At 50.8% G+C, this 21,031-nt stretch overlaps 12 protein-coding genes across 12 annotated transcripts; 5 read left to right on the forward strand and 7 right to left on the reverse strand.

Moving 5' to 3' along the window:
• Nucleotides 1–153: 153 nt before the first annotated feature.
• Nucleotides 154–903, reverse strand: GUITHDRAFT_156499 (hypothetical protein). Its single transcript, XM_005818662.1, has one exon. It carries the CDS (start codon nt 734–736, stop codon nt 188–190), a length of 549 nt encoding a protein of 182 aa, XP_005818719.1. The 5' UTR covers nt 737–903; the 3' UTR covers nt 154–187.
• A 204-nt stretch (nt 904–1,107) lies between these two features.
• GUITHDRAFT_156500 (hypothetical protein) lies at nt 1,108–2,605 on the reverse strand. Its single transcript, XM_005818663.1, has 3 exons — nt 2,063–2,605; nt 1,875–2,006; nt 1,108–1,824 (listed from the first exon to the last, which is right to left on the reverse strand). Exons 1-3 carry the CDS (start codon nt 2,215–2,217, stop codon nt 1,746–1,748), a joined length of 366 nt encoding a protein of 121 aa, XP_005818720.1. The 5' UTR covers nt 2,218–2,605; the 3' UTR covers nt 1,108–1,745.
• A 38-nt stretch (nt 2,606–2,643) lies between these two features.
• Nucleotides 2,644–3,135, reverse strand: GUITHDRAFT_122057 (hypothetical protein; the record flags this gene model as incomplete). Its single annotated transcript, XM_005818664.1, has 1 exon — nt 2,644–3,135. The coding sequence occupies one exon, from the start codon at nt 3,133–3,135 to the stop codon at nt 2,644–2,646; it is 492 nt and encodes a 163-aa protein (XP_005818721.1).
• A 3,199-nt stretch (nt 3,136–6,334) lies between these two features.
• Nucleotides 6,335–7,297, reverse strand: GUITHDRAFT_98750 (hypothetical protein; the record flags this gene model as incomplete). Its single annotated transcript, XM_005818665.1, has 4 exons — nt 6,784–7,297; nt 6,615–6,735; nt 6,514–6,567; nt 6,335–6,464 (listed from the first exon to the last, which is right to left on the reverse strand). Coding segments are annotated over exons 1-4 (693 nt in total), but the record flags the coding sequence as incomplete, so codon positions are not given.
• A 922-nt stretch (nt 7,298–8,219) lies between these two features.
• Nucleotides 8,220–8,519, forward strand: GUITHDRAFT_122058 (hypothetical protein; the record flags this gene model as incomplete). Its single annotated transcript, XM_005818666.1, has 1 exon — nt 8,220–8,519. One exon carries the CDS (start codon nt 8,220–8,222, stop codon nt 8,517–8,519), a length of 300 nt encoding a protein of 99 aa, XP_005818723.1.
• Nucleotides 8,520–8,951: 432 nt separating this feature from the next.
• On the forward strand, nt 8,952–10,664 carry GUITHDRAFT_122059 (hypothetical protein; the record flags this gene model as incomplete). Its single annotated transcript, XM_005818667.1, has 3 exons — nt 8,952–9,104; nt 9,326–9,388; nt 9,444–10,664. 3 exons carry the CDS (start codon nt 8,952–8,954, stop codon nt 10,662–10,664), a joined length of 1,437 nt encoding a protein of 478 aa, XP_005818724.1.
• Nucleotides 10,665–13,535: 2,871 nt separating this feature from the next.
• On the forward strand, nt 13,536–14,360 carry GUITHDRAFT_149095 (hypothetical protein; the record flags this gene model as incomplete). Its single annotated transcript, XM_005818668.1, has 1 exon — nt 13,536–14,360. The coding sequence occupies one exon, from the start codon at nt 13,536–13,538 to the stop codon at nt 14,358–14,360; it is 825 nt and encodes a 274-aa protein (XP_005818725.1).
• Nucleotides 14,361–14,417: 57 nt separating this feature from the next.
• Nucleotides 14,418–14,774, reverse strand: GUITHDRAFT_122061 (hypothetical protein; the record flags this gene model as incomplete). Its single annotated transcript, XM_005818669.1, has 1 exon — nt 14,418–14,774. The coding sequence occupies one exon, from the start codon at nt 14,772–14,774 to the stop codon at nt 14,418–14,420; it is 357 nt and encodes a 118-aa protein (XP_005818726.1).
• Nucleotides 14,775–14,991: 217 nt separating this feature from the next.
• Nucleotides 14,992–16,340, forward strand: GUITHDRAFT_122062 (hypothetical protein; the record flags this gene model as incomplete). Its single annotated transcript, XM_005818670.1, has 3 exons — nt 14,992–15,164; nt 15,359–15,467; nt 15,543–16,340. The coding sequence occupies 3 exons, from the start codon at nt 14,992–14,994 to the stop codon at nt 16,338–16,340; spliced, it is 1,080 nt and encodes a 359-aa protein (XP_005818727.1).
• Nucleotides 16,341–16,778: 438 nt separating this feature from the next.
• GUITHDRAFT_149097 (hypothetical protein) lies at nt 16,779–17,150 on the reverse strand (the record flags this gene model as incomplete). Its single annotated transcript, XM_005818671.1, has 1 exon — nt 16,779–17,150. One exon carries the CDS (start codon nt 17,148–17,150, stop codon nt 16,779–16,781), a length of 372 nt encoding a protein of 123 aa, XP_005818728.1.
• A 111-nt stretch (nt 17,151–17,261) lies between these two features.
• GUITHDRAFT_149098 (hypothetical protein) lies at nt 17,262–18,557 on the reverse strand (the record flags this gene model as incomplete). Its single annotated transcript, XM_005818672.1, has 1 exon — nt 17,262–18,557. One exon carries the CDS (start codon nt 18,555–18,557, stop codon nt 17,262–17,264), a length of 1,296 nt encoding a protein of 431 aa, XP_005818729.1.
• Nucleotides 18,558–18,970: 413 nt separating this feature from the next.
• On the forward strand, nt 18,971–19,429 carry GUITHDRAFT_149099 (hypothetical protein; the record flags this gene model as incomplete). The annotated part of the gene is made up of 1 exon (XM_005818673.1): nt 18,971–19,429. The coding sequence occupies one exon, from the start codon at nt 18,971–18,973 to the stop codon at nt 19,427–19,429; it is 459 nt and encodes a 152-aa protein (XP_005818730.1).
• Nucleotides 19,430–21,031: the final 1,602 nt, after the last annotated feature.

Consider the following 21,031-nt stretch of genomic DNA (forward strand, 5'->3'; position numbering starts at 1 on the left):
TGGTAGGTTTCATCTCTCTTACTCTTCCCTCCCTCCCTCCTTCCTTGGCATTCATGATGGTTTCTTGCGAGCCTTCCCTCCCACTCCTCACAGACTATGCTTGCGACTTCTTTCCATCCACCTATCCCAACCTCTCTTGTCCGCGTCTCTTTTGGCATCTTTATTTTATACCAAGCTTCAGTTCCGCTCAGTTCCCTGGCAAGTTTCTCTTTAACATCGCCGCATAGCTCCCGGCTGTGCTGTCAGTCACAGCAGGTTCATCAGCCTGTGTCTCCTCACCGCGACCACCTGTCACATCATCATCATCTGCTGATGGGTCTGCAACAATCTGTTCAGCTGTTGGTGCAGCGCCTTCACTCCGATTGCTTCTCCATATAATTCCCAGATTCTTGTAGTAAAGAATGTACGAATATGAACAAAACCGTTTCCGCGTGCCAAGGTCCACCCATGCGTCTTTCCCATAAACTGTCTCAACCACTTCACGAAATCCTGTTCTGTAACATTGCATCAAGTTCTGTGGCATAATCTCTTCTCCTTGTGCAAGCACCCCCCGTTCCCGGCAAATCCTCTCCACTTCATTCATGACCACCCTCGCTTTGTTGATGTTCCTCCTTGTGTTGTAGTCTGTTATGTCGTCCCGGTACCGTGCAAGTCCAAGGTACTTGAATGGCCGGATCCTCCGCACTTGACCTGTGTCATCAATTATGTCCTGTCCAATATTCCACCACATGAACATGCTCCTCGTCGGCACCCGCAAAGGGAAGGTAAAGTTGCTTGGAACCATGTGCTTAGCACGTCCATCCATTTCCCCTTCCCACTCGAAATCGTCTCCCCCTACCTCCAATTCACTGCTCGCACGTAGCACTCCCTGCCCACTGCGAGCGGATTGGTTCGAGTTCACTTCTTCCTCAGATCCTTGTCCATCTGCTGGAGAATCCAGTTCTTCCTCCATCATCTCCCTCGAATCATTGCGGCCGGCCACTCGGTCATCTTGTATCGCGGGGATGTTTAATCTGCCCAGAATCTGCATCACCTCTGCCCGTATCAACTCTTTGATACTCTCCGTTTGCTTCTGATTCTGCGCCTCAACCACGTTCTTGACCATACCTTCGAATTCCGCCATCTTCTTGACGATACCTTGGAATCCCGCCATCAATTGGCCGAATACACCACCACTGCCCATGCCTGCATCTGTCTCAATTCCCTGCATCATTGGTCTGTTAGTTGCACTGCACTGTCCACTGGAAGTTGTAGCATTGCTGCTGTTTGACAAGAATAATTCCTGTGCCTGCCCTGCCACCGTCTCGCCTCCTTCTGTGCTTCGAACGACTGTGAATGGAAGTGCTGAACCGGTGAAATGCGCCCTAATCTCCTGCCTGATTTCTCCCAGTTCTCTCAAGATGTCAGTCTTGGACGGGGTTCCACTGGCGGTCATCCCACATTCTGTACATCTGTGCACGGGTACGACAACCTCTTTTCGAAGCAACATGAGTCTTCTCATCGTGTCCGCACCAAATATACCAAACATAGGCATGCCCCATATGAAATGATCATTGTCAGGATACCATCCTTGTAAGGTAGGGAGATGATACAGAATGCTCGCAAGGAAGAATTCGGTACATTTCTTAAAACCGTTCGGGAATTGCTCGTATCCATCGACAAAACGCTCCCACCCTATCTCTTTCACCTGTCTCAACCCTTCCTGTGTGAAATGCGGAGGCAAAACCCCAAAATTGGCCGTGGTGCTATCGTTCCCTGCCAGTATTCTTCCCGCGAACTGATCTCCTCCCGTCCCACCAAGAATGTATCGATCCTGTGTATCTCCTAAACATAATAGTATCATGAAGTGAAGTCCAAATCCCTACATGCCATACCTATCTTCCAGTTGGCTCTTATGTACACTGTGGGTGCTCCTGAACGTGTTAAAATCAGCAGTCATTCCAGATTGATAAAACATCAAACCTGGGCCATCCAGCATCCCTAGAAGGTGGGAAATACCACCCTTTCTTAACGAGTGCGTGCCAGGAATTCCAAAGTTGTCAGGTTGTTCCTCGCGTAGAACCCTTTGCAAAAGCTGTTGAAATCGATGTCGTTGGTCCCTCCCAATAAACAATTTGCTGCCTTGCTCTGACAAGCAAATCCCCCTGCATGCAAAGGTGTAAAGCCCAAGAATGAGGATCGGGCAAATTTCAGGGCTGTGCGGAGCCGCAAAAACATGTTTCACACGAGTGCTCTTCAAATCCGTGCCTATGCCTGCTTGGTCCGTTTTAGTTCGAAGCAACACTACTTTCATGGCGTCTTCTTCCCACGACAGGTGTTCCAAATGAAGGATGTCCAGTGATTCACTCCGACATACCAGGTTCCACATGAGGTTGGTGCATAGCCAACCGAAAAGCCATGAGTCCCCGGGTTCTGTGCTTCCCCTGCGAGGTTTGATATGTCTCACAAAGTTGCACAACATTCGATACTGCTGCATGTTGATAGCAGTTCGACCTTCTTCCATGGACATTATCCCTTTGCTCTTCTTTTGTGCGACCACCTTCTTGTATGAATGCATACTGTCCTCCAATTCAAGGTCCAATGAAACATCTTTTGGTATCCCCGTCGCTGTGAAGGGTACTTTCCTTCGCTTGTACAGATATTTCAAAGGATGGTGGACACCGCAACGGTTGCTTTCTCTGATGCTTTTGTAGAAGCAGATCCTTCGCCATTCTCCGGGACCTCCGGGACCTCCGGGACCTCCGGGACCTCCGGGACCTCCGCAACCTCATCTTCCTCTTGTCCATCATCCTCTCCGATGTCTTGGTTGATGTGCATAGACGATGAAGCTTCTTCCAATGCTATTGATGCGTTACTATCATTGTTGCCAGTTTGACCTCGTGGTCTCTTCCTTGCTCGGGCCAACTGGTCGTTTCCAGACAAATATCCGAAAAAAGCGAGAAGCGGTTCATATGGAAGTGGTACCTTCAAATTATCCAAAGACTCAGTCAAAGCGCAATGATAAGCTGGAAAGGATTTGAAGAAAAGTATCATTGCAAATATGCGATATGCGTAGGTTTTCTGCGTGCTGATGCTGACCCTGTGCGATTCTAAGTTCCTGAATGCTTGCACGTTGCTGTCACTGTTCGTTGCCATCGGTGCGTCGGGATCATTGAAAACGGACAGTATGTCAAACTCATCTCCTTCCCGCGTCCGTTTACGTGGCCTGCCACCCACCCCAAGTCTCTTGCCGCCTCTCTGACATGTTCCGCAATAGTCCCCTTGATCGCTATTAGCACGTTGAAAGGCACATAGAATATGGAATTTTTTTTGGCAACTTCGACATACCTTCAACTGTGCATCATCTCTTTCCCGCAACTGACAATCAGGTCCAAATAAGCATGTGCTGCCATTTTCAGTCGCCATGTCACCCTATGTTGATGCTGCGTGTTTTCAGTTCCGATGATATATCGCGATGTTTTGCCCCAATCCTGCAATGTGACCAGGCCCAATCCTGAAGACTGGTGTAAGATGGAAGGGATTGCTTGGCAAACAGCGAGAAATGAGTGCATACCGGATGATGAAGGATGAAATAAGCTGGAAGGCGACGATGGAATGCTTGTGGTGCTCTTGGTTGTACCACTTGGTTGTACCACTGTGGTAGTTTGCATTGTAGCACCGGTACTTTCAAAATGTAAACGTTACCTTCACCCCTTCTGCAGTGGGTTTTAGATGGGGTATCAATTGACCCACCCCATGGGATTACAGGCATGTATCACCCCCCACCCCCCTTCCTTCCTACTTGTGCGATCCTCTATCACTGTGTTTTTCTTTCCCTTGTGTACCGGTCGTACTGAAAATTAGTACGTCATATCGCAGTTTTCAAGGGCGTCAGTATGTAAAAGGACAATTGAAGGACCGGTCCCTATTAATCATTTTATCCCCCGATGCCAGCGCTCTAAAACATAAATAGACAACAAATTGGGATTTTAGGGCACTTTTTTCAAATTTTACCAAAAAAGAGAATCCTAAGCTTTTTTTGGAGGCGCCCTACATCTTGGGATACAAGAAATTCAAATTAAATTCGCGTTGTAAGCTCGCGGTACATCAAATTGGCCTCTGGTACAAATTATTCATCGTACATTAAATTGCCTCTGGTACAACAATTTCATGGTACATTAATTCGAAAAGCTCTCGTTTCAATAGTCGGTGGAAATTGTGGGTGTATTCCACCAACTTTTGAATTTGCAATTCTGGGTCCGAGGTCCCATATTTGATTTACTCAATTTTTTGATGTACCAGCATTCCACCTGTAATTGGCGTACCGAACACGCCTACTACCCCATAATAAACTAGACTTGAAAAATTTCAGACCCCCCCGGGGAGGGTTATTTTGGTACCATATCCCCCCTAGATGGAGCAAGGTTGGAACGTATTTATACGTTTTGGGCATATTCCGGGCCTCTCCGGCGATCGCGGGTATCACCGGGACAAACAGCTAGCAAATATGTAAATTTCAATGGAGAACTCGAGTTGTGCAGAGTCGGCTGGAAACGGCTCGTACATCCCCGTTGCGTTACACTACTACTGACCATGTTAGTCTTAGGAATGCCTCGTGTACATTCTCGGAAGCTCTCAAGGCATCCACCATTATGACATTTGGAGCGAGCTAAACATTGCTTTTGTTTATTCCCTGTGGAAGTGTTTGCTTCTTTTACGCTATGAGGAATGTGAATGTGTTTCTTTGTTTTGTTCTGTTGTGTTACTGGTCGATTGGTACGAAATTTTTATACTTTGCACCGTATTCGCTGACTACAAACTTGGTACAACTTTCTAAATTTGAAAATGCCAGCATCGTGAAACAATTACCATTGTTCCAGGATGTCGGTCTTTCATGCAATGTCGACTTGAATGATCGGAGCCTTTCTCAGCCCTTCATTTTTGTTATGTTCGGAACCCGAGCATTCTTACCCTTGATATTAAATTGGCTGTGCAATACATTGTTGTTTTCCGGTATACACAATAGGACTGTAATCATCGTAGATGACTATTTTAGCTCGAATGCATTGTCGTCTTACAACGTTGGGTTGTGTATGACTTCCAAGCTTCATTTAAATCACACTGGTTTTCACTACAACACTTTCGGTTACTGGCAGTTGGTCCAGCAAAGAGTTCGCATAATTGAATACCTCACAGCACTGAAAATTCCGATCCTCCTTTTTGAGCCAGATGCTTTGTGGGTTCGAAATCCTTTAGAAGATGATGAGCTCATGAATGCTGAAGAAGATCTTGTGGGTTTTAATGATGATGGCAATTTTGGTTTTGGGTGGCTGAGGTTGACTACTTCCGAATCTGTTCATGCATTGATGCAAGCAGTACGTATTCAATTTGACAAACAATTACAAAATGTTGTGAACTTAGATTACAATCATCCTCTTTCTATGGCAGGAGAGCAACATGTCATGGTTAACCTTCTGAAAAATCGAAAGAAAGAGGCTGGATTTTCCAACATAACCACAAGAATGTTGACGGAATGCAAATATCTGAGTGGCAAGTGGTATGACGGAGGCAGGGGGGGCAATGGAGAGTCAGTGAGGAAGAAGTGTAATGGTTTTCCTGTGGTGATCAACAATAATTGGATCGTGGGCAATGAGGCTAAAATAGCACGTGCAAAACGTTGGGGCCATTGGTTCCTCCCAGATGATCTGAACGGTACGTGTGGTTCAACAAGGTTTTTGGAGGGTGCCATGTATCGAATGCGCCACTCGATTAAGACTGCAAAACCTTTCAATGGGCCACCTCGGCAGGATGAGTGTCCGCTCTGCTGAGTAACAATTCAGAAACTGGATTCTGCAAAACAATTAAACATCTACGAAGCTGCACGTCTATTTTTGAGTGATCCAGCATCACTTGCCTCGTTTGAGCTCTCGCATCTTACAAATCAGCTTCTGCGTCTCTTCTAACGAAGAATCAGGGAAATCACCCGCTGGCCCACGTGCAACCATACTTTCAAGATACGTGAGGAGACATGCACAAAAAACTATGTCAAGAGTCATCAAGATATTTGTTCTGGTCGTCACGTTCTTGAATTTTTCTTTCAGACTGATGACACAAGGAGACATCAGATCAGTCCAAATGAAGACTAAGAAAGCTCTCCATGTCCTGAGATGGAAACTTGGAGGAGATTTTAAAGTTTGTGATTAGCGGAGCTGCCGTCTTCATGAATCAGACGGATGGATGCCCCATATAGAACCTGAAGCACATTGCGCAATTGCTTTTTATTGTTTTGCTTGCTATCAGGGTCACCTACATTGAGAAGCAAATCTCAGCAAACGAGCGAGTAATAGGAAAATTTAGCGAATTGGTCGAATATATTTAGGATTGAAAAACCAATTGCTTCTAACAAAATTGCCGTAGTAAGTATATTTTTGCGATTGAAGGAATGCAATGACTTCCCTTTCCTTCTGTCGATCCAGCCCTTCTGCCTGCGGCCAGACTGAATGAGTCGCGAAAAATATAACGAAACAAGCAAACCTCTACGAGTATGACCGAAAATGTGTGAGATTCGAAATCAATGGTTTTCAAAACCTGCATTCAATCGTAAGGATCACCTATCTATGTACGAAAATATTTACCTCCAACTCACCGCCTTCAACATCTAAAGATAGCATATCAACATGGACAATAGCAAACATGTTGAGCACATATTCTAGTGGTACACACAGAATCTTAGTGAGCTGATAAGTGCGATGCCATCTGTAACAAATTTTCATAACTGACAATGAAAAATGAAGTTCGACTCACCCTCGGAGAAACTGAGGGGACATAAATTGCAAAATCCCTTTGACTGCAGGATGTCCGCTTGTGACATAATCAACTACCGAAAGATTTGAACAAACAGCAGCATGAACTAAGATTTGACTCGGTCGATGGCTCACGAGCTTTGCAAAATTAGAAGGATCGGCTTCGATGAGCAAGCCATGCCATCCAAAACTCTTTTCAAAAGCATGAGTATTGGAAAATGTCAAACCATCCAAAGCTCCGAGTTCTACAAACGTTCCATTCCCTGCAAGACGTTTATGTTTGATTGAAGCGGAAAAAAAATTGCGATAAGCAAATTCATCCTCCCCACTCTGACTTCGCATGTGTAGTAGACTTCCATTTCCTGTTCGACTCCTTGGACGAGACAACATTTGCAATAATGGAGCATGTAATGTTCCACCTTGAAATTCTCCGAACAAACTTATATCAACCTTGTTGATGTTTGACCATTGTGATGACTTTGCGGGAGTCCCGACCAAATCACAACTACATTTCCTCAAACGAGTCGATGAACAAAGAGTCTCGAAAACGAATCCGAACATGATGCTCGCGAGAAAAGCTGTTACAAGAGTAATGAGCAAACATCTTTTGAGATCGGGAGTCCGCACTTGATGTGGACATGCTAATTCCATAACCGGTGAAATCCTCGCACAACTGCCGGCGTGAACATAAAAAACCCAAGAAATTGTTTACCGGTCACGGCCGCCCGGAGACATCAGCCGCCCGGAGACATCAGGCCCCCGGCCAATCTCCGGACACTTAGCCTCCTGGCGGGCCTCCAGGGGGTCTGAGGCGGGGCTGAAGGCTGCAGTCGGTCTACTGACGGGCCCGGCCGGCAGGATCCGTCGAGAAACAGGGGGGTCAAGGGAGGTTTTCTTCCCCCTGGGAGATTCCTCTTCCGTCCTCGTTTCTTCGGAGCCACCGGTTGATGCATAACCCCAGGCATCGATTCCATGGAGTCATGGGATTGCTGCGAGAGGCGGAGGAATTCTGCCATAGAGACGCGGCTGTCCCGCGAATCATCCCTATGAATCTCCTCCATGGCACCGATGGCTTGGGATATTCAAGGGTCGCAAGACCAAGCGCGTCGTAGTATTCAAAAAAGATCCCTGAAACCCTGCATGTGGGCGGGAATTGCAACCCGAGTAGCTGTAAAGTTTTTAGGATGGGTCAGGCCAACCCTGCCCGACGGGCCAGACGCTGCAGAATAGCTGTAAAATTTTTCGATCGTGTAGTAATGAGCATCGGGCCAACCCTCAGGCCAAGCCAACCCTCCCCGGGAAGCTGTAAAATTTTTCATTGAGTAGTAAAAAGCGACGGGCCAACCCCCAGCCACAAAAAACACACGCCAACGAATAAGGTTATGCGCCCCGAGCCCGGCGATCCTATTTGACCAGGCCTCCCGTGCGACTCACAAGATGTACTTTACACATTCCAACGGAGAGAGGGTCACCATCGGGAGTGACAGCCGGTTGACGGACCTGGAGGTGTTCATGAGGGCCAAGCCGTACCTCAACCGTAAGCTAAACATCCACTACGGCAGCGGTCAGAGGGTAAGGGTGTACGACGAGCCCGAGCTCTCCGTGGTCAGCCGCATGGTTGCGGCCTACTACAATTTCGAGCTAGAGCAAGATTCCGATCTCTTCGAAGACCCTATCTTCAAGTCTAGCCTGTGGAACACATGCCTCTTTGCCCAAAGCGAGGACGGTCGGGGATAATCCCCGTCGATGAGGCCAGGCAGGATGTCCATCATGCAACGGACAATGCGAGCAGTGAAGGTGAGGATGAGATCGGCCAATGCGAGGAAAAATACCGTAAGTGGCGACACCTATTTATGAAATGCGGCATTGCGTTCTGATGAAGAGGGAGCAGCAGTAATCCTTGAAGTTCTCATATGTGCTAAGGCATGAGGTAGACTCACAAATCTCCTCCTCCACCGCCACATCCTTCGTCGCACACACGATGCCGCGCAGCTCTGATACAAAATCCGACGCACTCATCTGAGGCCGGCCCGGCATTGCTTGCCCCTACGCTTGCCGTTGAGCCCCGCGACCGTTTTTTTTTAAAAAAAAAAGAATTCAAATCCCCCTCCGGACCCTTTTTTAAAAACAGGGCCGCCACTGGCCATTCCCACGCACCACCTACCACGCATGGCCACCACGCCGCAGCTCGCCCCCTGGCTCATCAAGTCGCTCAACGAGGACACCATATTCGTCAAGCTTGCAAGAAAGGCAGAATGCAGCGAGGATGAGGACGACTTCGACGGGATCCTGTCCCCGCTGCCGACCAAGGTTGATCTGCAGGTGCCAAATACCCCAGTGAAGAAAAGGAAGACCTTCACGCCGATCCACTCGCCGGTAGAATCCGACGCCGAATCCTCCTCCCTATCCGACTCGGACTTCTCCTTGAATGAATAAAAAAAAAGGGATGCATATGCATGCAGGGTACCTTTGACGGGAATTTCAGCACCTGTGTGATGTGCGGCCCTGGGTTTGTCTATTCTTTGAACACTTCGACTTGCCAGGATGTCAACGAGTGCTTGGACGCTTCTCTCTGCCCGGCCAACTCCACCTGCATCAACACCTATGTGCGTGATAGAACCGGGTCAGACCTACGGCGCCTGCTCCTGCTTCCTTACCAAGGTCACCCCGCAGTCCTGCACGGCGTCGCAGGTGGGGCATTCGGTGAACTATAAGCTCTCCGGGCTATGCATGGCGCAGGTGACCAGCAGCATGGGCGGGTTCAGCGCCGCGTCGAGCTCCACCAACACGATCAGCTACAAAAACCTGCTGGCCACACCCTGCTACAACGCCGACCCGGCCAATATGTACTGCTACAGCGTCTACAGCTCGGCGTTGAGCTACTCCCCCATGCTGGTCTCCTTGGGGGTGAGCGGGATATCAGGGTCGGGTGGTCAGGGGCCCTACGGTAGGCGACTGCTCGGCATTGACGACGGGCCAGAGTTCTTCAGCCATGACGATGCATGCATGGACGCATGGGATGAGTTCCTTGCTACCAACAAGAGCACAAGGGTGATGGCGGGCTGTGTCACCCGCTTTGCCGCCACTTACGACGTTGTTTCCCAGCACGGCATGTTAGACTACATCCCACCGAATATGTTTGTCAGCTGGTCGGACTTCATTGCAACCGTGGGAGAGAGACCAGAGTCCCTTCTTATCCTGCTCTACTCGCCAAGGATGGCGGTCGACCTTATCTTCAGGACTCCCACCTTCAACCGCCTTTACCGGTACTACTTCATCTGGGTGTCAGCTCTGTCCGATGCCTATTTCGACATTGCCGTGCATAAGAGGCTCGACGCCAACGGCAGCCTGCACTACGAGGTCGACGCGGATGGTGGCGTCTTCATCAACGGCCACAATATCAGTGAGATGACGCTGATACTGCTCAACCTGCTCCACGGCGCGCACCGCCACTTCAATGCCACGGAGACAAACCACACCCTGAGCCTCGCGGTGAGGAACAGGGAGTCGGTCAGGAAGCTCCTCTCGATGACGAGCCTCTCGCCCCTCGCCACCGAGCTCCTGTACAACGGCAGCGGGGTGGAGGAGAGGGTCACCCTACGCCACCTCATGCAGTTCACCTCCTGGAAGACACAGATGAAGGAGGTCCAGAGGTTCACGGGCTCCACGGCCCTGAACAACGGCGTCCAGCAATCCGTGGGGACGGCCACCGATGCTGCCTGGGTGAACAGCCCCTTTGCATGGCCCATCAACTACGACTTCGGCGGGACGGTGCTCCAATGCCAGCTTCCATTACGTCATGATCTTGAATTACTCAATAATGCATCTGGTACAAAGGCTGGCCCAGTGGGCCAGATCCAATTAGTCCTGAGGGGGGCATAGCTTGCCGTCCGGGGTCCAGAAGCACACATATCTGCTTTAGACTACCCTCCTTTCCCCTATCAAATGTCGGGTGGTGTAGCACTACCCCGTTTGTGGTTGTGAGGTCCTTCAAGGGGGGTAGACGAGGCAAATTGAGGCTGTTCTTGGAGCCTGTTAGTACCGGATCTCGAGCTCCTCGTACAGTTCTAATACGCTTTTAAGGCGATTTCAGGGTGATGGTGAACTGTGTTCCACCCCCCCGCACCCAACAAACGGCTAGTTTGAATTTACATGCATGAGTACCCCCATTTTAACCCCAGGTTCTCTTGGGAATGCGAGGGTAGGTGATTGGAAACAAGACACCTCCACCCCCTGCTTTCCAAGTTTGAAATATAGAAAAAGGGGGTAGGGGTCACCCCTTTCCTTCACTTTCCCCAAATCCCCCCTCCCTCGACCAAGCAAGAGATGGCGAACCGATCCCTTGCTCGCGCGCGACAACCAATTTGAATGGTGAGAGACTTCGAATCTATGTGTACTGTCATGTGGATGAATAGAAAACTTCTCTTTGAACCTATCCATAATGGTTGAGAACCACTCTTGGATTCCAAGAGGAAAGAGAAGATTTGAATCTGAGTTCGTTGAGTTGCTTGTGAATACAAAGAAGCTTTGAAGCATGGTGAGAATAGTTTTAACTGTATGTTAATGATGATGTTTGCTTTCTTGATCTTGTGATGGTGTAAATATGCATCAAATACTGTTTTGAGCGGCAAGGATTCAAATTTGCATGGTTACATTATCCCAACAAGCATGTCACTTGCCTTCTTGTGTTTGCACTGAGACGCCTCGATGATGATGTATCTTAGTTATATAAGCGATTTTCACACTTTGAGAAGGAAAACATGAGGAAAGTGGATCAGGGTGCGATGAGAGATGCAACCTTCGAATACTTGATGGAAATGCGATCCTCCTTGTTGCGTTGCCACCCTAGCATCCTGGTACCAGAATGCTACGTGAGATGAAAGTGAAGCAGATTTGAAGATACTTGCTGTTGCTTTTCTATGTTTGTGATGGATTTGAATCAGGTGAACGCCAAAGAAAGTGGCGTCACCAATGATGCTTGCACATTGTATGCAGATGTATGTGACTCTCTCTCTGTTGGTGACATTCATTTCATGCAATGAGGAACTTGCACGTCACATACTCTAGCATGGTACTATGCATGTGATAGCGTGCAACTGTTTCATTCACAGGGTAGCTTCAATAAAGTCAAATCATCACATCCTTGCTGGTTAGATTCGTCTTACATGCCAATGCTCGTCGCCATGTAATTCTTTACATTCTTGTGCTTGTGGCTTTGTTAAGCAGCCACACTCCACCATGCCGGGCACTGAGCCTGGCATCGTGCACATGATGGTCATACATATAGCTTTACAAGCAACTAATCGAATAGGCAAACAAAGATGAAGAAAGCATGAGACATCAGCTGCCTCCAGACAAGGTTAGCTCTCTGCCAGCGAACGCATCAGCCACTTGAAAGCTGAATCATGATTGAGATCGCCAGAATTGTCTGTCGCACTGCAGTTGATTTTTGAAAACAACTCTCATGAGCTGTACTAGCCATTCCTTCTCTCAGAGTCTTCTCTCATGCGATTCCATTGCCGAGGAGTTTTCTCTCGTGCTTTCAAGTATTGATAGTTGAAGGCTGGACTTGAATGCCGGGCGTTGTGCATCAGTGCACTTCTCTGAGCAGTGGAAGCAGAGCCATTGCAACAAGCCCATCACAGCTAAGATGATAAATCTGTCGGTGAAAGAAGTTCAAAGCCAAAGAGGACGGAAGGTGTAACTTGCGGTTTGGAATAAATCTACAGCCAGACACGAGTCTAACTTGTACATAGTCATAATTGTGACAATTGTACGACATGTATGAATGAAATATATTCTATTGATGTTACTTTGTCTAGAACAAGAACATGCATCTGAAAGGTTGTAGTGTAATCCCAACATTTTACACATGCGAAGCATCATTATCTAATGTCAAAATATAATGAGGTAGCGATGCAAATCATGATGAAAACTTCAAGACGTTTGAATTCGGACTGGCATCTTGCATGGCGCCACAGATGATTCAAATCATGAAGTGCAGATCTTGAAAATCTCGAGGTGCTTGCACTAAAGCGGCTTGACAACTATCGTTCAGCTTCATTCTAACTCAGAAGAAGACGCTGCCTGTTCCAAACATCTCCAAGATTGCATCAATCTCAAGTTTTTCATTCATGCCAAACCAGCATTCTCAGCCTTCAATCCCATGAGAAGCGATAATCGAGGTGTGACGTACCTCTACGCAATCATACTCCTTCACCACCTGCTTCAGACCTCCATTTCTTCATGTCAGACTTGATACTTGTTTGCTTTGAACGAAGAACACAAATGCCTGTTGCTTCAGCTCTTGCATGCGCCGACGCCATGCATCATGGAGGGCGCTTCGGTACTGCGTGCCGGCGTGTAGATGGCGACATGTCGGGCGTGTAGGGGAAGCCGGGGAGTACTCGAAGTCAATTTGAAACTGGATTTGAAATTTTACATACTTGTAAACAGTACCAGAAAGCAACTTTAAAACCTGTAGTAGACCACCCCACCCCACAATTTGATGTGTTTGCGAACAACCCCGTTCAGGAAGAAATGGACCAAATTTCAAGATCATGACGTAATGTGTCGAGGTCGGTTGTGCTGGTCAAGGATGCGTTCACCAACACCTCGCTCTACTACACCAACGGGCATGCCCTTGCCGCCACCCCCAGGGCTATCGTGTCGGGCAGTTGGCCCTTCAGCAACCTCCCCTACCGCGGCCCCGTCCCCCCGCTCAAGCAGCCGGCGAATCAGAACTTCTTCAACATGATCGTGTATCAGGCGACCGTGTGGATCGACAATACGCCCTTCAATCGCCAGTTCTTGTATGACCTGTTCGGGGCATTGCCTGGCGAGATCCTCGACCTATCCAAATGCGACAGGCAGGCCGTGATGCTCTGCACTCGCCACCACTACACCCTGCTGGTATCCGGCTTCGTGATCGCGGTGGTATGGATGGGGCTGTCACTGGTTCTGACGTCCTTCCGCATCCCCCACATCACAGCCCTGCTGTGGACCACATACCCGGCCATCGTGGTGTATTATGCCTTTGGCGTCTCCCCGCTTTGCTTCCCGATGATTCCGACCTGTCTACTGGAGGACCTTGTCAATGTCCTCAATTTCTTCTTCCCCGCCACCATCCAGTTCCCCGACAGCCTGCAGGCAAGCCCGGGGTGCCTTTCCAACGCTCATAATTCCACGGAGAGGGCGGCCTGCATCCTATCCTGCTCCCAGCAGCCCTTTGATTATGTATCGTGGGAGGCGGAAATCTCCTGGTGGACCTGCCTCGTATCCACGGGTCTCTGCAGGTCGGTCGATAGCTTCGTCACCAGCCGCCCCGTCCTCAACAAGCTCACCTCCCTGCACAAGAACCTCGCAGTCAAGGCCGCGATTGTGGAAGGCAACAACATGGATATGATCGTGGCGCAGTCGGCATGCGCCACCCTGAACATCTGGAGGATCATACCCCTCATCATGATCCTCTTCCTCGTGTTCTACGCCTTCAGCGTCATCGCTACCTTCCCCTTCTTCCTCTTCAATGAGGTCATCAGGCTGGCGATCCAGAGCGTGATCATGACGCACACGGACTAGTTATTGAATGGTGGTCTTTACTTAGAACCTTACAGAATCAGAGCCTACGTCCAATGCCTAATAAAAGATAGACAGGAGCAAGGAGTACAACTCCTCGTCGGTGGTCGGGACAACGAACTCGAATGGCTCGAGGCCATGCAGACTCCTCAGCCTCTTGATGCTGTGGTGCAGGCTGAGATAAGCTCGGATGAGCGCAATGAAGTTAGCACGGTTGGCAGGAAGGACGTGGATCCTCTTCGCAACCTCATTCAGCTGCTTGCGAGTGGGTTTGCAGTTGTGCTTCAAGTCCAGATGCAAGACGATGATGCATCGCAATTCCTCCTTCGTGCTACGAGCAAGTCTCTCGTAAATAGAGATTTGTTCACCTCTGGCCTGATTCCTGGTAGTAGAGTCTGTTTGACTGCGTGTGATCATTTGAAGAAATGAACCGTGCCGGTAGAGAGTCGGGTGACTTAAATATTGAATGGTGGCTTTTATTTGTAAGCTTACAGAATCAAAGACCAATATCTCATGCCTAATCAAGCACAGACAGGATCAAGGAGTACAACTCCTCCGCGGAGTCAGCGAAAACCAACTCATATGGCTGATTTCGATCTAGACCCATCAGCGACCGGATCTTGTAGTCATTGTAATGGACAAGGAAGATGCGGTTCAGGAAAAGACCACGTTCGCAAGGACATCCGTAGATCTTCCTCGCGACCTGCATAAGCTGCTCACGGGTGGGTTTGCCTCTCTTCATGTTGGAATGGAAGCGGACAACCTTTCGGATGACTTCCTTCTCATGCCGAATATGTTGCTTGTATTGTGATACCATCGTATCTCTGATCTTATTCCTTCTGGTTGCGTTTGTTTTACTGCGTGTGATCATTGTAGGAAATGAACCGTGCCAGTAGAGCATCGACTGACTTAAATATCGCATCGAAATCTCGGCATGTGTAACAAAAAAAATCGATCCATCCCCTGCGCTCAAGGTGACACTGACTCATCGGTGCTTTGAGATGCATGCAAGTGAGTTGCGATGAGTGCTTCGTCTGCAAGCGCTGCCGGGACGGAAGGGTGTCGAGATGCAAGGCGTGCAGGCCCTGCTTAGACTGCAGTGATCAGAGGGTGAGATGTTGGAGGGGGGTCAGCGCTCCGTTCCTCCTCCCGCGGGGGTTGAAGGGGCATCGGTGCGACTGGCAGACCATCGATATCGACCTTGCGGGTTGCAGAGAGTGCGGTGCCATCCATCGCTGCGATGCATCCTCCTGCCCCGTGTCCGAGGAGAATGACAGCCATGTATGTCTCATCACGGGCAACTGCGTGAGGATGAAGAGGTTCACGAGGGACGAGTTCATGGACAGCGTGGTGATCATGGACCTGCCCGAGGCGATGGATAGGGAGGTCAAGCTGCTTGTCGAGATGCGGGAGGTGAAGGATAAGGTGGAATGGATCCTTATGTCCTCCACGGCCCTTCAGAGCTTCGACCAGGAGCGTGGGCGTATGGAGCAGAAGCACCGCCATCTGATGTGGAAGGCGTTGAGGGAGGTGAAGGTGCAGGGGAAGATCCCGAACCTCTGCGAGGTGATGACGAAGATACTGTATGCCACCAACAAGATCAGGGTCTGCAGCAACACCTTCCAGGAGGACCTCCGCTCCCTCATCTCGGAGCGCTGCACCCACAGCATCACCCGCTTCCTGAACATGATGGGTCAGAGGTTCAAGAGCGTGCTTTCAAGTCTGAAGAGCACCGTGCTCATCATCGGGACGCTATACCTGATGCGCATGGGCATATCGATGAACAACATCATCCTGCTTCCCCGCATTCCCCAGCTTCAGCTGCTCCTCCCCATCGAGACACACCTCAAGAGCTACTTCCACGTCAAGTGCAAGAGCATCACGGAGGTCGAGAACATGATCAAGATGTGCCTCCGGGGGCTGAGCTCGGGAGAGCTGGAGAGAATGGGCTTCACCGTGGTGGAGAACGGGGTCGTGGTGTGAGAGCCAATAAAATGTTTCAATCGGTACTGGGTGCTGGTGGTCGGGAGATTCTCCCCAAGCCATGCAGTACCAATTTGCGGTGAGGAAAATGGTGAAAGGCGCTGTCTTCTGCCCGTTCTGCCATTGGCCCCCACATCTCAGGCCCTGGAGGCGCTGCCCCTGCCCTTGGGCGAGGCTCATACCGGCCTTCCAGGGCGCAAGGCGCGGGTGCGAGCCGAAGAGGAAGGAAGGATAGAGATTAGGTTTTATTTTACTTCTTCTCGCGAAGACTTAATAAATGATCGTTGCATTTGAGGATGGCGTAGATGGCCTCTGAGAAGAGGCAGGCTTCGGATCGCACGTGCAATACCTTTTCTTCGCTGCTCTCCTTGCCGTCCAAATCTTCGTACTGCGCGACATCGTAACACGCTGTGACCTCTAAGTGTTAAATACACGGGTCTAAAAGAATCCCCAATGCCTCCGCTTCTTGACGCGCACGATGTCCACCTCGGTCAAGGTCACCGGGGCGGTGGAGCTGAGGACCTTGACGTGAAGGGCGATCCTCTTCCCCTCGAGGGGCACGACGCCAACGTTCTGAACCCTGACGGGGTTTGCGTCGCGTATGAGCTGCAGGTCCGAGAGGCTCAGGATGCTGTCGGAGGTCTTGGCGATGATGACGAAGCCATCCTTGGAGGTGCGGACCTCGTAGTCGTGGAAGCATAGGTCCCTGGAAAGACCCTGCATCACCGCTACCACGTTCTCGATCACCACCCTGTCATCGGCCTTGATGCCAGAAAGCATGCCCTCCATCGGGAGCACCGCACTTGCCATTGATGACGATGGCCACACCTGAAGGGTTCAAATAGCTGCATTCGCGTGGGAGTGGTTTGCATGTGTGTTCTTGTTTTTTAATATCTATAACAGAAAGGTCTATCCTACCTACTACTTGAAGATCCATCCGCAGCTTGCATAGAAGAATGCCATCAGGGCGATGAGCATAGCTGGGGACATGATGATTACATCCAGACTTGGGTCATAGATGCCAGGCTTCAAGAAGCAACCCATGGTGTTGGAGACGGTGCGCACGTTGGCGGTGCGGTAATAAACCACGCCGATGCTGAAGAGGGGGAGAACGCTTTGTATGACCATGTCGTCATCGCTGAGCAAGGCCAAGACGATGCAGTTCACCGCAACGATGATGTATGTCACGATGCGGCGAGAGTAGAGTACGTACTCGGAAAGATAGGGTGCTACCTCCCATAGGCGCACCTTGTTGATGTTCCCGTGGTTCCCGATGCAATTGTTTGCAGGCTTGTCCTCGGTGTATTGCATCTCGCCCCTCATATCGTTTGTAATATTTGGGATGTACGGTATCTTGTTGTATGTCTGTGATACGGATACCATGAAGACATTGAAGCACAAGCAGGAGTACACCATGGAATAGATGAACATTGAGATATACTTGGTGACTATCTCATCGATCATACCCTGGCGCAGATTGTCGTAGTAATACATGTTCTGCTTCAGTTGCTCGAACGTGTCAATGTCATTGCTGGAAGATTTTTTAGACACCACCATCTTCTTGTACATCTGATCCAGTTTCGACTGATAGTAACTGGAGTATTGCTGCGATTCGTCGATGAGCAAGTCGATCTCGGCAGCCTCACGAGCTGTTTTGTGCAGGAATGTATACCCCACCATCAGCGTCAATGTGCAGTACATCAACAAGGTGAAGTGAACCCAGCAGTGATTGTAGAAAAAGAAGGTGTTGTATCCCGTCTCAGAACCCACCTTTATCAGGCATGTTATATGATTGTAGGCCATGCCCAACAAGTACCATCCGACCAGGTCAAACGTTATGAACATGACGATATCAACGTTCCCGCTGTTGTTCAGGTCCGTCGTCATCAGAAGCAGCGAGTAGTACAGAATCTGTAATATGGCTATGTATGGAACAATGTCCGGTATAGCCAAGTCGTAATAACTCCGCATAATGTACTCGAATTTGTATTTGATTGCTAGGGTCATTAAAGCAATCAAGAGCTTCCAAAGGAGCATCAGGAACATGACCTTTGTCGGGTGAATGTAGAGGCTTAGCATGAAAGCGTTGCCGAGTAGGAAGTATCCGCCGACCGTGGAGGCATGTGAGACAAGTTGATCAACCTTGTCTTTTACCAGGTAGTACAATAGACCAGTCTTGATATCGGTTATTTGTGTCCTCAACCATACAGGAACCATCCTGAGGTCCTTAGGGCAAATCAACATTCACTTAAATACTTTACAGCAGAAGTTGCGCCCACGTCATTGCAGGGATGGAAAAAAGGCGCGCTCAAAACCCCGGCGCGGGGGACCAAATCCGTCCAAACCCCGAGACAGCGGTGCGCATGAGCCTGTGGAGCGACCCGCTCTGTGCGAGGGCGTTGATGCATCTCTGCATATGCGATAGGACATTTCTCCCAGGGGGAAGAAAACCTCCCTTGACCCCCCTGTTTCTCGACGGATCCTGCCGGCCGGGCCCGTCAGTAGACCGACTGCAGCCTTCAGCCCCGCCTCAGACCCCCTGGAGGCCCGCCAGGAGGCTAAGTGTCCGGAGATTGGCCGGGGGCCTGATCTCTCCGATCCTCACCACCTTTATGGGGGAGCACTTCAGCATGTCGGTGAACATGCGAAAGTCCTACAACAGCCGGGACTACGAGGGGCTGCACCTTCGCCTCGACCCTGTAGAGAGCGCGAAGCTCTTCGATTACGCCATCGACCTGGTTGAACGCCGCGTGCCGTACAATTTCGCCGACCTGCTGTACCAACCGATGAAGGCCGTCCTCCCGGATAGCGGATTCTTTGAGGACGTCCCTAACGAAAGCTCCCTGCAGGTCAAGAAGGTCTTCTGCTCCCAGGCTTTCGTCCTAGCCCTGCGCAACAGCCTGCACAACGACGACCTCGCCGGGGCACTCATCGACGAGAGCCCAATCCAGCGGAAGAAGCTGCTCTGGAGGCTGATCAGCGAAAACAGCCGGCTCTGCACTCCCAGCGACCTCTACCATATCATCAGGCCTTACTGCAGGAGAGTGGACATGGACCGGCTCCGGCACGGCCATTTGTCTTACACATAATCTATGAAATACCTACGGAGTGGCTCCTAGACTCCTTCATGGCCGGGGGCCTGATCTCTCCGGGCGGCCGTGACCGGTCAGCGGACCGTGTCAGCAGGCCCGTGACATGTCAGCCGGCTGACAGGGGCCGTGACCCGGCTGACAGGCTCACCTGACCGGTCACGTGACACATCACGTGACCGAGACAAGACTTTTTTATATCGCAGATCCAAAAACCCATAGGACATTTCTCCCAGGGGGAAGAAAACCTCCCTTGACCCCCCTGTTTCTCGACGGATCCTGCCGGCCGGGCCCGTCAGTAGACCGACTGCAGCCTTCAGCCCCGCCTCAGACCCCCTGGAGGCCCGCCAGGAGGCTAAGTGTCCGGAGATTGGCCGGGGGCCTGATCTCTCCGGGCGGCCGTGACCGGTCAGCGGACCGTGTCAGCAGGCCCGTGACATGTCAGCCGGCTGACAGGGGCCGTGACCCGGCTGACAGGCTCACCTGACCGGTCACGTGACACATCACGTGACCGAGACAAGACTTTTTTATATCGCAGATCCCAAAATCCCATAGGACATTTCTCCCAGGGGGAAGAAAACCTCCCTTGACCCCAGGGGGAAGAAAACCTCCCTTGACCCCCCTGTTTCTCGACGGATCCTGCCGGCCGGGCCCGTCAGTAGACCGACTGCAGCCTTCAGCCCCGCCTCAGACCCCCTGGAGGCCCGCCAGGAGGCTAAGTGTCCGGAGATTGGCCGGGGGCCTGATCTCTCCGGGCGGCCGTGACCGGTCAGCGGACCGTGTCAGCAGGCCCGTGACATGTCAGCCGGCTGACAGGGGCCGTGACCCGGCTGACAGGCTCACCTGACCGGTCACGTGACACATCACGTGACCGAGACAAGACTTTTTTATATCGCAGATCCAAAAACCCATAGGACATTTCTCCCAGGGGGAAGAAAACCTCCCTTGACCCCCCTGTTTCTCGACGGATCCTGCCGGCCGGGCCCGTCAGTAGACCGACTGCAGCCTTCAGCCCCGCCTCAGACCCCCTGGAGGCCCGCCAGGAGGCTAAGTGTCCGGAGATTGGCCGGGGGCCTGATCTCTCCGGGCGGCCGTGACCGGTCAGCGGACCGTGTCAGCAGGCCCGTGACATGTCAGCCGGCTGACAGGGGCCGTGACCCGGCTGACAGGCTCACCTGACCGGTCACGTGACACATCACGTGACCGAGACAAGACTTTTTTATATCGCAGATCCAAAAACCCATAGGACATTTCTCCCAGGGGGAAGAAAACCTCCCTTGACCCCCCTGTTTCTCGACGGATCCTGCCGGCCGGGCCCGTCAGTAGACCGACTGCAGCCTTCAGCCCCGCCTCAGACCCCCTGGAGGCCCGCCAGGAGGCTAAGTGTCCGGGAGATTGGCTGGGGGCCTGATCTCTCTGGGGGGGCCGTGACCCGGTCACTCACCCGCGTAACATGCCCGTATCATGTCATCCAGCTGAAAGGGGACAGTGACACAGGAAAACAGCTCCCGTGACGGGTACGTGGCACCTCACCTTCCCAGCTCCGGACTTGAGGTATCGTCATCCCAAAGCCCAGGGAGGGTTGCGCGCAGGGGGGAAGAA

The sequence above is a fragment of the Guillardia theta genome, assembly GCF_000315625.1.
Source record: "Guillardia theta CCMP2712 unplaced genomic scaffold GUITHscaffold_278, whole genome shotgun sequence".
Taxonomy (NCBI): Eukaryota; class Cryptophyceae; order Pyrenomonadales; family Geminigeraceae; genus Guillardia; species Guillardia theta.